The following is a 16,486-nucleotide window of genomic DNA, read 5'->3' as shown; positions in this document are numbered from 1 at the left end:
AAACTGATGAAAGCTTCAACTTGGAAAGATATTACAATGAAAGCTTTTTCGAATTGAAGTCTGAGATAAATCGATGTTATACGTTTAATGCAGAGTGGGATTTTCAAGATGGATAAAAAGGGGAGCATGACTGTTGTTTCTGTTACGGCGCCGATATCTGATATTGATCTTCAGGGGCCGTACCATCAAAATATGCTTCTCTCATTACACGTTGCAGGCGTTAACTATTTTTAGCGCATTTTCTCATTTATGGAAAAAATGCACTATTGTGCTCGCCATGTCCATCTGTCTATCCGTCCGTGACTTCACGTTTTCGTCGACGAGAAAATGCGCTCTGTCACTCACTGCAATGAGTACTGAAATATATTTTTTAAAGTTTAGCTCAAGAGTTAGATCGGTAGACGCGACAGAAGATTTGCGTCGTATTTCTTCCTACTAATGAACTAAAAGTATTGTAGAAATTACAAGCACAAATTCGTTAGAAATGATGCACAAGGCTACTTAGTAATCAATTAAATACTATTATTACATCAAAGTTAACAACCTCAGACTCCTGCAAAAAAATAAAACACGCGTAGTACAGTCACCAATCTACATGTATTAAGGAACTCATTCAATGAATGAAAGACTTTGACACGTGAACTATCTTTAATGAGAGAACTTGAACGATCAAGGCGGAGGCTGATGACTACAGACGGTGAGCATCCCGAACCTGTACTGTAGGGAATTAATGTTTCTCACGAGCACAGGCACGCCACGCTCGTGCACAAGTGGGAGGTCAACGTCAAAGGTTTCGTTGTTAGAAATAATTTCAGAGTTGTTCTCTTGGCTACTCGAACAACTGCTGTCATTTGAAGAATCATCTATTAGAAGATTCTGCTTTGACTTATCCAGTTTGATTTTTTCCTCGGAAATGGCTGATGAAGTTGAGGCTACTGTTGCAGGAAGTTTGGAGTCAAGCCCAGTTTCAGTGTGCCTGCGCTTGCCAGGAGAAGAACAGTGGGACAATGACGAACTTTCATCTCGCGAGCATTCGTCGAATTTCCGTTTCTTGTTGGCCACATCGGGCTGATCCGGAGATACCCCCTTCCATCTCGCCACACGATGCTGTGCCACGGAGATAAGTGTAGCTGCCACAACGTAACCCTGGCCCACGCCACAGCCTCGCGTGCGGCTGAATGCGGCGTCAGTCAAGCTGCCTATGATGAGGCGTGAGGTCTGCTGCAGCGGCGCCTCGGGACACGGCAGCCACAGCCGCTCCATGGAGGACTTGAATGCAGCACAGCGCGCCACCAGCTCCTGGCATACACAAGCCGGGGGTAGAAACAAAGTTCGAGATGTACGCGTAATTGGTGATAATTGGAAGTAAACAACGAAAATCTCAAGTAAAGTGATACAAATTTCAAAGGCTTAAAGGGATTAAATGAAATCGTATAAATTCTAAATTAATAATTGATTAAACAACTTTAAAGTTTAAACACATGAATATCATGATAAATAATAACAAGGAAACATCTCGCAGAGTTAGGCACCTGTTGGGTTTCTTCAAGAGCACTCAGCGCTTGGTTGACGGCTGCGTCGAGGCCGCCGCTGCCAGGCTCGTGCTGCCGTCGCACGCGCTGCCGAGCTGCCTTGCGCAGCCTCTGCAGCTTCGCCTGCACCAAACAATCAAGTTTAGGGCCATCTCGAGATTTATAAAATAAATATAAATTCAATGACGAAACGTTAATCACGAAGTCGCTTAGTGTCATGACACTCACATCCACAATGATCAATTCCATCAAGAACCCAAGCCTCACCAGATCCCTGGCGTGTTCCTCTTTTAATTTCTTCCTCTTCTCCTCATTGGAGTCACGGCAGCTCGGCTCTGTGATGCCCATAGACACGTGCACACTAGGACGTAGGGCGTTGGTGAGAACCTCCTTCAAATGTACGAGATCTTGGGAGTTTGGGCGACAAATTAGAGCGCCGGGTTCTAGGGCGCCTTTGCCTATGAGGGTGACTTGCACGCGCACCAGATACGATTGGCTGGTTTGCTTCATGAGCTTCAGCATGTCAGTTAATTCGTCCAATGATAATCCAAGGGCTTCTTCAGACGATGTTCGGATATTTGATTCAGATCCATCAACAGGCAAGGTATCGACGGTCCCTTCTGATTCCTGGTCTACTCCTCGGAAAATTCTACGTCTGCTGCCACTGCAGCACGAAATATAATCCAAAGCAGACAAGAAACGAGGATTCCTCATCACAACGATCTCTTCGTCACTTGCCTCATTTTCTGCAGTTGAGATTTTTCCACCGTCAAGCCCCAACTGCAACAAAACTTCCCTGGAAAACCCAGAGCATATTTCATGCATTTGATGGAACATATCTCTGCTTCGCAGCGACGCCACAAGTTTGGACCAAGGAAAAGAAAATGGAAACTGAACGCCCAACTTAATGAAATTCGGTCTCTTGTCCGGAGGCATTCTGAAATAAGCCTCATGTCTTTCCAGGGCCTCGGCCTCCTCATAACGCTTCCCCGAGGGAAGGTCGGGAAGCGAGTATGACGGAGGGAGAGTGAGTTCTTCCCTCATGAAGTGAAGCTCTGAGTCAACCCCCGTGGCCACGGCCCCTGCCAGCACCAGCGCCGTCCAAAAGTTGCTGCCCCAACCACCAGGAATAACCACGTCCACGGCGCTCTTTCCTGCGACCACGACATTTCAACTTCGCTTTGAACAAAATAATGGAAATCGCAAAAAAACTTGTTTATAAACAAAATAATGAGAATTGAGTAGACAATATTCATAAAAAAAATATGTGATGCATTCATAAAACAAAGTGACTCATTTCTCTTCGGGTACCCTGATTTCTAACACCGGCTCGCCCATATCAGAACAAACGAGCAGCCAGCGCGAGTAGAATGGTACCTAGTGAAATTATATCAAGTCATTCATACAATCATTAGATGTATGTTTACCTTAAGGGTATCTTAGGCGCCTGGTTCAGTATTGCTACGAGGATCTACTCACCAGAGACGTCGTCTCCCTGAGGGCGTCGCAGCAGCAGCAGGACCGGCAGCCGAGCCTCTTCGTCATCCAGCGGCAGCATGGCTCCTGGCACTGCTTCTCGGTGCCGACGACTGCAAAATAAATTACCAGGTAGGAATTACGTTACTCTTTCATCAGTCTAGTCCAGAACAGCAAGACGGTGATCGTCTACTTGCAAGCTACATCGAACAGAGAGGAATAAATTCTCAAAATACGGTCCAAAGGAATTAATATTAAAAATAACAGCGAACTTTTCTGTAATTGGCAATTGATTATCTGGTATTATTCAATTTCTGACGATCTTTATAGCCAAACTCACCAATCATTGACGACAAACCGGTGGCGACGTGTACTTGTGCGAGTTTTGATATAATAAGGCTCCTGGACTCACAAACACGGCGATCAAAGATTTATTCTTTTAGCTTGTTCTTTATTGATTTGTCTAAACTGGTTCTATTTTACGTCACGTGCCCTGCAATACGTACGTGTTTATGTCGTGATCAGTGCAGCGGTGTCTCAGGAGGGCTCTCCTGACGCGGGGGTCGTAGAGAGGGCTGAGGGGGGCGACAGCGTCCCGCCCCCACGAGGGCGAGGGAGGTTCTGCGGCTGTAAGCAGACCCGAGTCTCTTACATAGAACTTGATATGATTATATTGAGGCACAAGCACAGTGGATACTCAAATTGATTTAGAATTCAATGGGGCAATAATAGAAAACAATGAATGGTCCAAATTTATCAGCACAAGCCCATTGAAAAAAAAAAATTCAGTATTTCTATAGAAATATTTACATGGAAAATGGAAGCTCATGGAAGACCTGTACATAAAAATAAATTTTTGAATAATGTTTGTTATACAAACGTGCACCTACAAATAGTATTGGAAAAACAATATATAGGTACATAGAAAATCAATCACAACCAAACACTAAGTAATCATAGGGAAGAAAACGGAGGAATTGAGCTAAACAATAGAATTCGTCACAGCGCGAAAAAAAGGAGCGAAAACAAAATAGAAGCATTAGAAAAACAGAAAAAAATCCCAGGTAGTATAACATGTAAGAAAAAACATCTGAGTGTGTAGCCCCAACACTAACATGTCTCTGACATCTTGACGCGTGCGCGGGGCAGCACGACGCGAGGGTCGCGCACCACGAGGGGCAAGACGAGGTCCTCTGTGACACGCGGCGCTGTGCCCCACAGCGCCGCGTTGCCTGCGTGCGCCTCGGCGCGCCCCATGCGACCAAAGAAACTCGTCCACCACGAACTCGAATCTTCGGCGCTTTCTTCACTAGTTCTTGTACCTCCGTTGAAAAAATTAGCTTCATCGACCGTAGTATCATTTAAAGATCGTGATTTATTCATGGATTTCTCATCATATTGAGATTCTTGAGAGAGATTGCCACTGCCACTCGTTTCATCAGCAGTATCTTCATCAGAACTTCGTGCTTTATGAAGAGATTTCTCCTCCACAGACTGAGAATCATGAGTGGGATTGTTAGGAACAAGTTTTGTGTGCTGGGGCACCACAGTAGAAGGCAACAAGACGGTCTTCAGAACCCTGTACGTCTCAGGCCCGCGTAGGCAGAAGCGGTTCAGAGTGTCCCGTAAACACGTTACGGCGACGCGGTTGTCCGCACTCACGTAATCCGGTGCGCCTGCTCGGTCTAGACGCTGCTGTAGGAGTCGGTGTTTGCGCTTCACTTTTGATTTTAAAACAACGTCTGATGTTGTGTCTACATCCAAAAAATTCTGAGTCTCGTTACCTTCAGGTATCACGTCCTGAACGCTTGTGAGTTCATTACTGTCAATATTATTGTTATTAATTGATTTTAGTTTTTTGTCGTGAGAATGTTGACGGTCATTGCATAAATCGTGGTCATCGTTTGTTGTTTCCATGGCTTCGCCAGGCTCTTCATCACACTGGTTTACACAGTGACCGTGTATCTGTGGCTGTAAGCTGAATATTTGACGCAGAAGCTGCAGAAGGTCCTCGTGGGAAGCGGGGTGCACCCACAACCATAACCTCGAGGCGCCTCCTGCAACAAAAATTTTAGTATTTAAAAAAATTCATACCGAGATCTCATAATCCACGAATGATAACAGAACCGACATTTCCTAAATGGAACAAAATGCAAAACATTAGGCATTTTTTACTCTTGATTATGGACACTTATTTTACCTTCGACATCGTTGTGATCGAAATCCCTGCGGTTACAGTGATCGGCAGCGCCATTTCTGTCGCTGTTGCCATCGCAAGAGTCGGTGCCGAGAGAAGGCAGCTTCTGTACTTCCACTTCGCACACCGCCTGCCTCGGACACCTTCAAGAGATAACAAATGTTATATAAAAAATAAAACAAATAAAAAAAACTGACCAGAAAACCAATGATGGTGTAGTTTCATTCACTTTATTCCATAGTATCTATCTATCGAAAATGCCAACACCCAACCGAAGACGGATAATAGAATAGAATAGAATTGTCAGCACCGACGAAATGGGCCCATGACCTGCTGCCGATTCTTGTACTTTTTGTGAATTCCACAAGGGATCCGGCCGTTTGAACCCAATCTGTAATTCAATTATTTTAAAATAAAGCCTAAAAATCATTATTTCAAATGTGAGGAAACAATATCTAGCACTAATTAATGCATTTGAAAATATAAAAATAAAATAATTCTCTCATACAAATTTTGATTTAAACATGAATCTCTGAACTGACATGCGAGGCTTGTAGAGGGTGAGGCTGACGATCCCACCGCTGCTGACAGAGATGAGCTGCTGCCTGACGCTCTCTGACACGCACGCCTCCAGAGCTGACATCACGCACGCGTCACCACGCAACTCCACGCAGCACATGAACGAACGGTCCTGTCGTGTGCGTGAATTACAATCAAAACACCCCAACCTCTAGTGGTGACCTCTCATTGGAGGGCGGAATGTGGTAATCATTTCCCTCTAGATCTCCTGTGTTCCAGTGATAATTAATGAAAAAATATACCATGATTATTCGCCGCAATCAACTAGAATGACCTATAGTGCTTTGATCAAAGTCACGTCAAACCCAGTTCCAGGTTAAGTTCCATGTGAGTTTAAACCGTCTTTTAAGGTGATTTCCACCTTAAAAACGCGCCGAGTTTCAATTCATCCCCTAGCACACCTAATTGGTAACCTAGCCAACTTTGCAGTTTAGCATTCATTTAATACCTGTGATATCCACAACCCACCTTAACGCAGTGCATTTCAAGTCAACTCTCAACACACCTAATTTCAAGCGAACCCACTTGACAGTTAATAGCTCTCAAACCCACCTGAATGCACTGCGTTCCAATTCATCATTCAACACACGTAATTTCAAGCGAACCCGCTTGAGAGTTAATAGCCCCCTCACCCACCTGAAGAACGCAGCGCTGAGCAGCAGCCCGCAGAGTGGGGCGGTACATCTTCTGCGTGGGGCGCAAGGGGAGCGCGTAGCCCCAGCGACGCGTCATGTGGAAGCGTTTCGCGTGCCACACGTGCGTCTCCAGCCACGTGTTGCCCGCCACACTCTGGCGGCGCTCGTAGTCGCCCACGCGGTCCACACGCGCGGCGCCCACGCGGTTCACACGCGAGGAGACTATTGGGGCGTCAAGTTTGTCCTCACCCGCACGTGGTCGTGGTCTGTCAGGGGAAGTTAATCCTTGATTAATTCTTTACTTCATAAAAATATTGATAATAATTAATTAACTAATTAATTAGGGTGGCAGAAATCAAGCACGGATAGGGAGGATAGTAAATAGTGCGATGAACGCTACGTGTGCTTAGGCCGCTATGTTTACTTAGGCCGCTACATGTACTTAGGCTCCGCTACGTGTACTTGGGCCGCTACATGTACTTGGGCCGCTACATGTACTTGGGCCGCTACGTGTACTTAGGCCGCTACGTGTACTTAGGCCGCTATGTGTACTAAGTCCGCTACGTGTACTTAGGCCGCTATGTTTAAGTGCTTATACACGGGTCTATTAGTTGCGTCTACTAGGCGAGGCTACTAAAATTTGTGATGCTTGACGTGTTCAGAGGCAACTAGCTGGTTCATTACAGGCAAGTCAACTTGAGTTGTTTTGAAGCAGTCTATTGCGCTCAGTAGCCGCCCGGTCGTCATACCGAGCACAGCTGCGTCGCTCTCTCTCTCTCTCGCCCACTGTAACGCGCACTGCTGTCTTGCTCTCGCATGCCTCCACCATGCACACCCTTACTCGACAACTCCCAACGTCGCACTGACGCCGGACGCGGGCGCAGTGTTAAGGCCCGTTCACACTAGGGGCAACACACGAGAGTCAAGTGCCTCAACGCGCATGCAGAGGCGCTTTGCAGCCTCTGCATGCGCTTCTTGACCGATTGACGAGCTAGCGATTGACAGGGGCCATGCCTCATGCAACACAAGCGCGGCGCTTAGTAGATAGCTATTAAAGAATTGATATCACTTGTATGCTGTCTCTTATACACATCTAGATGTGTATAAGAGACAGCACTATACTCGTGTATAGGCTCTTAGCCTGCAAAACTGTAGTAGACGCATAAAAATATCCGCAACTAATAGCACCGTGTATAAGCACATTTTACTTAGGCCGCTAAGCGTACTTATGCGACTTTAGATAAGACGGCGTGTGATTATAACCTGTGTTTAGCAGCAGGTCGCTTGGAGGGACGCGGAGGCTCTCCTTCAGCAAGATGACGGCGGCGCAGACGGCGGGGGAGGCGCTTGGGGTTGGAGGAGAGCGCCCTGCGCTGCATGTGGCGGGGCAGCTTCTGGTAACTTCTGCCGCCCTTGCCGGACTTGCATTGCTCTGTCATATTCAAATATTATTAGAAATAATACAAATAGATACTCCATTATAATGTTATCTACGGTATATCAATATTACTAATGCGAGGAGCAATTCTCCGTTGACAGCATCCATGTAAATATTTAGTTACAAATCGAATGATTGAAAGAAAAAAGTTTTTTCCCTGCATGCATGTTAAATGTTAATTCATAAAGTTGGGTAACAAGCAAAGCATTAAGGATTTTAAATCGTTAAGACGCTAAATCAGCACGCATTTATACATATTGCTTGCTGCATGAGTCCCAAACGTTTTGTTGAGCAGCAGTGAAAAATGACTCCAAACATTGAATTTTCACTGTAAATAAAATGATTCGTTATCTTATTTTGTGCGCAACTACATTGCGGCAGACTGCTTCGCGAATATTGAAAATATTGACTTTGCGAAAATTAAGTGGTAGTTCAGTAAATCAACGCCTTGCACAAACTCAATGCGTTGCAGAAATCAAATGAACGACACAGCTTTCATAGAAATGCACAGATATTATCGACGAAGACTAGTCGTCGCAATGGAGAGCTACGTTGCGCCGGCAGCTGTAGCTATTCGATCCTGAATACCGCCACATCCACGGATATTGCACGACGCTTGACCTTCTCAAATAATTCCAAAATACTGCTAAGTATTTAAAGTAATAATATATAGCACTGACCCAACTCCCGCTGNATATATAGCACTAACCTAACTCCCGCTGCAGATGGTGGAGTTCCTTGATCCTTGCAGCAGCCAAATGCAGGACCACCGATGAGTTGGCCGAGGCAGGCAGAGGCTCCGCCATTTCATTAAGATTCTCACTCTGACTTTTCAACGTTTCTGTTATCCTATTCTCAGGTAAACACTTCAGTATTTTATGATATCCTATTCCTACTTAAAGCCTTCAACGTTTCTGTTATCCTATTGTCACGTAAACACTTCAGTATTTTATGATATCCTATTCGTACTTAAAGCCTTCAACGTTTTCGGTTATCCTATTCTCACGTAAACACTGCAAGACAATAATTTCACGTGATAATTTCTTTGGCTTGACAAAAGGAAGCATGGAATGAAATTGAGTTGACCTGACCTCGAACTTATCTTAATTATAGAAATGTACACGAAAATTATTTTCTAACCTACATTCGTGTCATAATTTAGAAAGAATACAACTGCACGGTACAATCACACAGAACTGCACGGTACAATCACGCAGAACTGCACGGTACAATCACGCAGAACTGCACGGTGCAATCACACAGAACTGCACGGTACAATCACACAGAACTGCACGGTACAATCACACAGAACTGCACGGCACAATCACACAGAACTGCACGGTNGTCGGCATAACACAGGAATGATGTTGAGTATGCTTCTGTTGGATGCAAAATAAACACAGCAAACCGAAAAAAAATAAAAGAGCAGTAAAATAATCTACGTACCTACTGATCTTAATAAACTCATTCCAAGCCTCACGGCTATCACGTATTAAACATACAAATCAGCACATGGGCGATAAGGCGGAAGAATTTCAAGTGTAATAACTATAATACATCTCAATAATTATCCACGAACCTGGTCTGGAATTAGAAAATCGACGATTGTTTTTGGTTTTTTCCTGCTCTTCGTTAAAGGGCGGAAAATATCTCGATCCGAAAGACCGCATGGACTGGCATAACTCTCGCTCATATGGAGGTGCATCGTAGTCCCATTCTCGTGATGGTTCATCCTGCTCTATTGGTGATGTATTCTGAAGCTGTGACAGCTTATTTTGGCCACGTGGTGAGAACGTGGAGCTAGAAAATTGCCTATTTGATTCACGGTGATTTTCATCAAGAAATTCCGGCGCATTTACCGACCTATCTTCGTTACCTCGTCTGTGAGATCTAGAAACTTTATATGAATCAGGTTTCGTTCTGCCTTCCTCTCGAAACTCCGACTGTTGCTTTGATTTTATATCATTATCGTGGTTAAAATCAGTATATTTTTCTTCATGTGCTTGAGTATCAGATGAATTTGATAGCCTGGGCACGTTTGTAACACGTTTGTCCCGCCAGAGGTGGGCGGGGAGGGGCGGCACCATTGATATCAAGTCTGTCTCGGTGACATTCTGCGCCTGCAACTGCGTCAGGAGCGCCTTCGCTAGCTGGCTTTCACCAGCTAATTCTGGAAAAAAATTAATTTACAATTACTACAAAAAATGCAAACAGCACGGGTGCATAAACACATAAACATAAGATTTTTAAAACAGTAACATTCCCAACAGAAGCTCTCCCAAAATACTTAACTGATAACCAAAAATACTAAATGATAACTTTTATTAGACGGAATACGCCTAAATTGAATTAAAACTAAATAGAAGCCATACATTCAAAATAGATTGAAATGATAAGAGTAATCATGTGTAACATACAGTACACAACTAGCACCACAACTGACGGTAGTAGGCGTATAGGTGGGCTTGTATAGATAGTAGGCATAGAGGTGGGCTTGTATAAATTTAAATACCGGTAATAAGTGTAATCATGTCACGTGTAATATACACAAATAGCACCACAACTGACGGTAGTAAGCATAGAGGTAGGCTTGTATAGATAGTAGGCGTAGAGGTAGGCTTGTATAGATAGTAGGCATAGAGGTAGGCTTGTATAGATAGTAGGCGTAGAGGTGGACTTGTATAGATAGTAGGCGTAGAGGTTGGCTTGTATAAATTGAAATACCGGTACCGTAATAAGTGTAATCATGTCACGTGTAATATACACAACTAGCACTACAACTGACGGTAGTAGGCGTAGAGGTAGGCTTGTATAGATTGAAATAATAAGTGTAATCATATGTGGTACACACTAATAGCACTACAACTGACGGTAGTAAGCGTAGAGGTAGGCTTGTATAGATTGAAATAATAAGTGTTATCATATGTGGTACACACTAATAGCACTACAACTGACGGTAGTAGGCGTAGAGGTGAGCTTGTATGAGCAGAACATCTCTGGCCTCACAAGCAGCAGACCGCGCCAGGGAGCACAGCTGCTGTAGGTGCTGCAGCTGCCTCGTGCTCACGTACAGCTTGCACAAATACTGTACTCGCTCAGACTCCAGCGTCACGTCTTCATCCTGGCCATAACATAAAACATAAGGATACTATACATATTATGTATGTATATTATTCTGCATAACATAAAAACATAACATAAAACATAAGGAGGAAAAACATAATTCTTTTTTTTTTTTGTACTCATAAAAGGTCGAATTTGTTGCAGAAAACATTATTTTATAAATTTCGTAAGAAATATTCTAAAGAATTTGACCTATTCATATCGATTACAGATAAAGAATTCACTAGCTGAAGAATTCAACCCGTTCACATTAATTCTAGATAATTAATTTAATCAATATTTTTGCAAATTGCTACTACGAAAAGTCATCGTATTCGCACATCTACTAGAAGTTTTGTCTTACATATTTACCTATTGGATTAACAATTCGATTGCAAAGACAAAAAATAGAGCTTACACCTCTTGAAAGTAGCAGTTATTTCACGCTTCACTTCTGGTAGGTATTAGGTACAAAAATCAATGCCAGGCTTATTGATAGAAAAGCATCTTGGGTAAGCAGAGGATAACAACAAATATTCAGTCCGGAAGAAAGATAGACCTTCAAATTTGCGAAGGCACTCTAACGAGGATTAGGGAAATAAACTATTGACTGGGCATCTTAAGAACCACATAATAAAATAACACATTTCTCCGGGAATTATGGACAAAAAGTGTTGGGCAGTTATACCTTTGCGTATCTACCTACTATCTGGACGGCCTTGTCGAGCAGGCCAGTATGTTTGCAGTACTGGTGTCAGTTCTTAATTAATATTAGAGAGATTTATTATAACAGTCCTAGCAGTAGTTCTTATTACAGTAGGTACTACACTAGAGTCAGATCTTACCTTGAGTATCTGAACCGCCTTGTCAGGCTGGCCAGTATGCTTGCAGTACCAGGGGGCAGTTCTTAGTACTAGAGAGAGATATTATTACAGTAGTTCTTATTACAGTTGGTAATACACTAGAGTCAGGTCTTACCTTGAGTATCTGGACGGCCTTGTCGAGCTGGCCAGTATGTTTGCAGTACCGGAGGGCAGTTCTTAGTATTAGAGAGAGTTATTATTACAGTCCTAGCAGTAGTTCTTATTACAGTACTACACTAGAGTCAGACCTTACCTTGAGTATCTGAACGGCCTTGTCGAGGTGGCCGCACTCGAGCAGCGTGACGGCGAGGTCCAGCATAGCGTGCGGCCGACCGATCACGGCGATCGACAGCTCCATCAGCCGCTCCAGGCTGGGCAAGCAACATCATCATAATTAACAAAACATCAGCCATCGCAAATAAAAAAATCTTTCAATTAAACTATGATTTCAGGCCCAAGATTCAGCACAATCATTAAGAGAAGTTATTCAATAAAACTACGATGTCAAGATGTCAAGTAAATGAGTAAGTTAGATTCACGACTAAAATTTTAGAGGAAAAAGTGTTCTTTGTTCAAGTGTCTCATATTTGAGCCCCATTGGCTAATTCTTGCAGGANATGAGCTGAGGCCTGACGCTCTCTGACACGCACGCGTCCAGAGCTGACATCACGCACGCGTCACCACGCAACTCCACGCAGCACATGAACGAACGGTCCTGTCGTGTGCGTGAATTACAAGTAGTATTGCGTGGGATATACCTAGTTCAAGTTTATTCAAGATAAAAGCATTTATTTACTCAATTATTTGTATATTTAGGGTAGAGCCCTTCATTTAAGCATGTTTGGTTAAAAATAATGGCAGTTTTATTGAGGACTTCTTTTGAGTTTAATCTCTCAAGCTTTCTGATAATTTCTTTCTTCGTCGCAGGATTTATCGAACCTTTCATTTGGACAAATTTTAAGACACATTGAACCCATTACTGTACCTCTTATCAGAAAGCTTGAGAGATTAAACTAAAAAAAAGTCCTCAATTATTTGTGTATAGAAAAAATTTTACACTGCTTCCTTCATATACACGCAGGAATTTGATTCAACCTTTAGTTTATTTAGTGCCATCCTCACACTATAACCCTTTGAGAAATCATTGCACTTAAATTTATACCCCACATCCCCCAACCTCAAACCACAAAACACCCCAACCTCTAGTGGTGACCTCTCATTTCAATCACACAGAACTGCACGGTACAATCACACAGAACTGCACGGTACAATCACACAGAACTGCACGGCACAATCACACAAAACGGCACGGCACAATCACACAGAACTGCACGATACAATGACACAGAACTGCACGGCACAATCACACAAAACTGCACGGCACAATCACACAGAACTGCACGATACAATCACACAGAACTGCACGGCACAATCACACAGAACTGCACGGCACAATCACACAGAACTGCACGGTACAATCACACAGAACTGCACGGTACAATCACACAGAACTGCACGGCACAATCACACAGAACTACCTACACAGTACAATCACACAAAACTGCATATTACCGTCAAACAAAACTCCTCATAATACTCACTAAGAATCAGTTCCACTCATCCCAGAAAGGAGTCATCGTGTACACAAAGTTAGCAGTCTAGGAGCCGGCATTGCACTGGTCATTTATATACTGCACATCGCTATTATTCTATTCCTGTTATTGTATTCTGCTCAGGATCCCAGGGAGCGCGTCTTCCCTTATGCTCCTTTGAAGCATTTCCTTGGGGAGTGAACCGCAATACGTGACACTGTATAATGAACAGCGATATGTTACACTGTATAATAAACGACAATAAATGATACTGTATAATGAACAGCGATATGAGACACTGTATAATGAACAGCGATATGAGGCACTGTATAATAAACAGCAATATGCGACACTCTAAAATGGACCGCGATATGTGTGCTGCAATGAGTGGCACATATTGTAAACCGTAATATGTAAAACCGTATTGTAAACAACGATATGGGACAGTGTACTGCAATGCGTGGCACTATATTTTCAACCGCTGTCGGTGCGTTCCTTAAACGATTAAGAGACAGCCATGTCACGTATGGAGACGTGTAACAAATGAAGCGATACATGTCCTGCACAATTTTATTGTAAGGATCAAGTTACAAGACCTTCGAAACATAAAAAGCCATAGCGCCCAACTAAAGAAAAAAGATATGAAACTAGCGAATCAAAAATGAAACAATCTATTGAGTGGCAACCAAATACAATTCTATGTAACTGGTCAAGCAATTTTTTTTACTTATTAGTGCCACAGAACTGAGCGTGCGATTTCTACACCGTCATTTAAAATCTCCGCCGAGTTTTATACATAACCATTTATACACCTATAGTTTTACTGTGAAATCACCTGCCATAATTTGGTAAATTCATGTGAGAAGTTTAATTTAGATGAACCCGCGTCTGAACTTTATTACTAGACAGGTAGGTAATTTTTTTTCAAATTATTCCTCTAAATTTGACAGATAATCAACAGCACAAAACAGCGCAGAGCCGCTGTGCGGATGGCACATTTGCTACCAAAAACCTCAATAAAATAATAGAACAATATAATTAAATTCATCATGGTTTTAATTCAGGGGTAAAAAAACGGCGGGGCGTCGTGGCTAAGGCTTTGGTTGTGAATATAACGGAAAAAGAGTAGTAATATTTACCTACAAATTTAATAATAGTTTCTTCAACAGTTATGGATAAGGGAGTTGGAGCTCGGCACTACGGAATTGGTTGTGAATATAACGGAAAAAGTGCAGTAATATTTTTAAATTATAGAACAATAGTTTCTTCAACAGTTATGGATAAGAGAATTGGAGCTTGACACTACGGATTCTTCACATCTGATCGCACTCTTCACTTCACCACACGTCGGATGAGTGCGATGATTTTGTTCGCTGTATTTGCCGTTGTTCTTTGCTAGTTCCTGAAAGAAAAAATTTTCTTTTATTAACCTGACAACAGAGAGCCTAGCATGCTACCTACAGTCGGCATAACACAGGAATGATGTTGAGTATGCTTCTGTTGGATGCAAAATAAACACAGCAAACCGAAAAAAAATAAAAGAGCAGTAAAATAATCTACGTACCTACTGATCTTAATAAACTCATTCCAAGCCTCACGGCTATCACGTATTAAACATACAAACATACAAATCAGCACATGGGCGAAAGGCGGAAGAATTTCAAGTGTAATAACTATAATACATCTCAATAATTATCCACGAACCTGGACTGGAATTAGAAAATCGACGATTGCTTTTGGTTTTTTCCTGCTCTTCGTTAAAGGGCGGAAAATATCTCGATCCGAAAGACCGCATGGACTGGCATAACTCTCGCTCATATGGAGGTGCATCGTAGTCCCATTCTCGTGATGGTTCATCCTGCTCTATTGGTGATGTATTCTGAAGCTGTGACAGCTTATTTTGGCCACGTGGTGAGAACGTGGAGCTAGAAAATTGCCTATTTGATTCACGGTGATTTTCATCAAGAAATTCCGGCGCATTTACCGACCTATCTTCGTTACCTTGTCTGTGACATGTAGAAACTTTAAATGAATCAGGTTTCGCTTTGCCTTCCCTTCGAAACTCCGACTGTTGCTTTGATTTTATATCATTATCGTGGTTAAAATCAGTATATTTTTCTTCATGTGCTTGAGTATCAGATGAATTTGATAGCCTGGGCACGTTTGTAACACGTTTGTCCCGCCAGAGGTGGGCGGGGAGGGGCGGCACCATTGATATCAAGTCTGTCTCGGTGACATTCTGCGCCTGCAACTGCGTCAGGAGCGCCTTCGCTAGCTGGGTTTCACCAGCTAATTCTGGAAAAAATCAATTTACAATTACAGAAAATGCAGACAGCTCGGGTGCAGAAACACATTAACATTAGATTTTTAAAAAAGTAACATTCCCAACAGAAGCTCTCCCAAAATACTTAACTGATAACCAAAAATACTAAATGATAACTTTTATTAGACGGAATACGCCTAAATTGAATTAAAACTAAATAGAAGCCATACATTCAAAATAGATTGAAATGATAAGAGTAATCATGTGTAACATACAGTACACAACTAGCACCACAACTGACGGTAGTAGGCGTAACGCTCAGACTCCAGCGTCACGTCTTCATCCTGGCCATATAATGTGGAGGAAAAACATTAAAACTTTTTTTTTATTCATACAAAGTCGAATTTGTGGCACAAAACAATATTCTACAACCTTAGTCAGGAATATTTGAAATAATTCGACCTATTCATATGAATTATAGATAAAGAATTCAATAGTTATTTTTGCAAACTGCTACTACGAAATGTAATCTTATCCGCACGTATACTTTACAGCGCTTGGTCTTACAATTTATTTTATAAGTTACCTACTGTAGGGGATCTAATTGCTCAATAAACGGAGGCGAACACAGTTTTACGATTTATTGGATTAATGATTGGATTGCAGCAGAGACAAAAATAGAGCTTACACCTCTTCAAAGTAGCAGTTATGTCACGATTCCCTTTTAATATTCGGTACAAAAATCAATATCAGGCTTTCAGCCAGAAAAGCATCTTGGGAAGTGGAGGATGAAACAAATATTCAGACCG

The 16,486-nt window shown here is 42.5% G+C and overlaps 2 protein-coding genes and 1 long non-coding RNA gene across 3 annotated transcripts; all 3 read right to left on the bottom strand.

Moving 5' to 3' along the window:
* Window positions 1-338: 338 nt before the first annotated feature.
* LOC108672012 (ribonucleases P/MRP protein subunit POP1) lies at window positions 339-8,866 on the bottom strand. The gene is made up of 11 exons (XM_018159626.2): window positions 8,567-8,866; window positions 7,683-7,851; window positions 6,421-6,685; window positions 5,748-5,896; window positions 5,209-5,348; window positions 4,124-5,065; window positions 3,515-3,635; window positions 3,012-3,121; window positions 1,800-2,686; window positions 1,533-1,655; window positions 339-1,299 (listed from the first exon to the last, which is right to left on the bottom strand). Exons 1-11 carry the CDS (start codon window positions 8,661-8,663, stop codon window positions 670-672), a joined length of 3,633 nt encoding a protein of 1,210 aa, XP_018015115.1. The 5' UTR covers window positions 8,664-8,866; the 3' UTR covers window positions 339-669.
* A 177-nt stretch (window positions 8,867-9,043) lies between these two features.
* Window positions 9,044-12,489, bottom strand: LOC108672011. Its single transcript, XM_047884627.1, has 5 exons — window positions 12,473-12,489; window positions 12,076-12,193; window positions 10,813-10,978; window positions 9,437-10,027; window positions 9,044-9,099 (listed from the first exon to the last, which is right to left on the bottom strand). Exons 1-5 carry the CDS (start codon window positions 12,487-12,489, stop codon window positions 9,044-9,046), a joined length of 948 nt encoding a protein of 315 aa, XP_047740583.1.
* Window positions 12,490-14,498: 2,009 nt separating this feature from the next.
* LOC108672013 lies at window positions 14,499-15,991 on the bottom strand. The gene is made up of 3 exons (XR_001930865.2): window positions 15,979-15,991; window positions 15,119-15,709; window positions 14,499-14,816 (listed from the first exon to the last, which is right to left on the bottom strand). It is a non-coding gene; the product is annotated as an uncharacterized LOC108672013 (long non-coding RNA).
* Window positions 15,992-16,486: the final 495 nt, after the last annotated feature.

Source organism: Hyalella azteca, unplaced genomic scaffold, assembly GCF_000764305.2.
Source record: "Hyalella azteca isolate HAZT.00-mixed unplaced genomic scaffold, Hazt_2.0.2 contig1943, whole genome shotgun sequence".
Lineage (NCBI taxonomy): Eukaryota > Metazoa > Arthropoda > Malacostraca > Amphipoda > Hyalellidae > Hyalella > Hyalella azteca.
This window is presented reverse-complemented; position numbering and strand designations above follow the sequence as displayed.

What these genes read in the sequence shown, in the direction of transcription:
- LOC108672012 (XM_018159626.2), bottom strand. Translation starts at nt 8,663, where the DNA reads ATGGCGGAGCCTCTGCCTGCCTCGGCCAACTCATCGGTGGTCCTGCAT. An exon ending in CGACCTGCTGCTAAACACAG is followed by an intron (nt 6,686 to 7,682) that starts GTTATAATCACA and finishes TTCCCCTGACAG; the next exon opens with ACCACGACCACGTGCGGGTG. An exon ending in ACCCTCTACAAGCCTCGCAT is followed by an intron (nt 5,349 to 5,747) that starts GTCAGTTCAGAG and finishes TATCTCTTGAAG; the next exon opens with GTGTCCGAGGCAGGCGGTGT.
- LOC108672011 (XM_047884627.1), bottom strand. An exon ending in AGGCCGTTCAGATACTCAAG is followed by an intron (nt 10,979 to 12,075) that starts GTAAGGTCTGAC and finishes TGTTATGGCCAG; the next exon opens with GATGAAGACGTGACGCTGGA. An exon ending in TCACCTCTACGCCTACTACC is followed by an intron (nt 10,028 to 10,812) that starts GTCAGTTGTAGT and finishes ATTTTTTTCCAG; the next exon opens with AATTAGCTGGTGAAAGCCAG.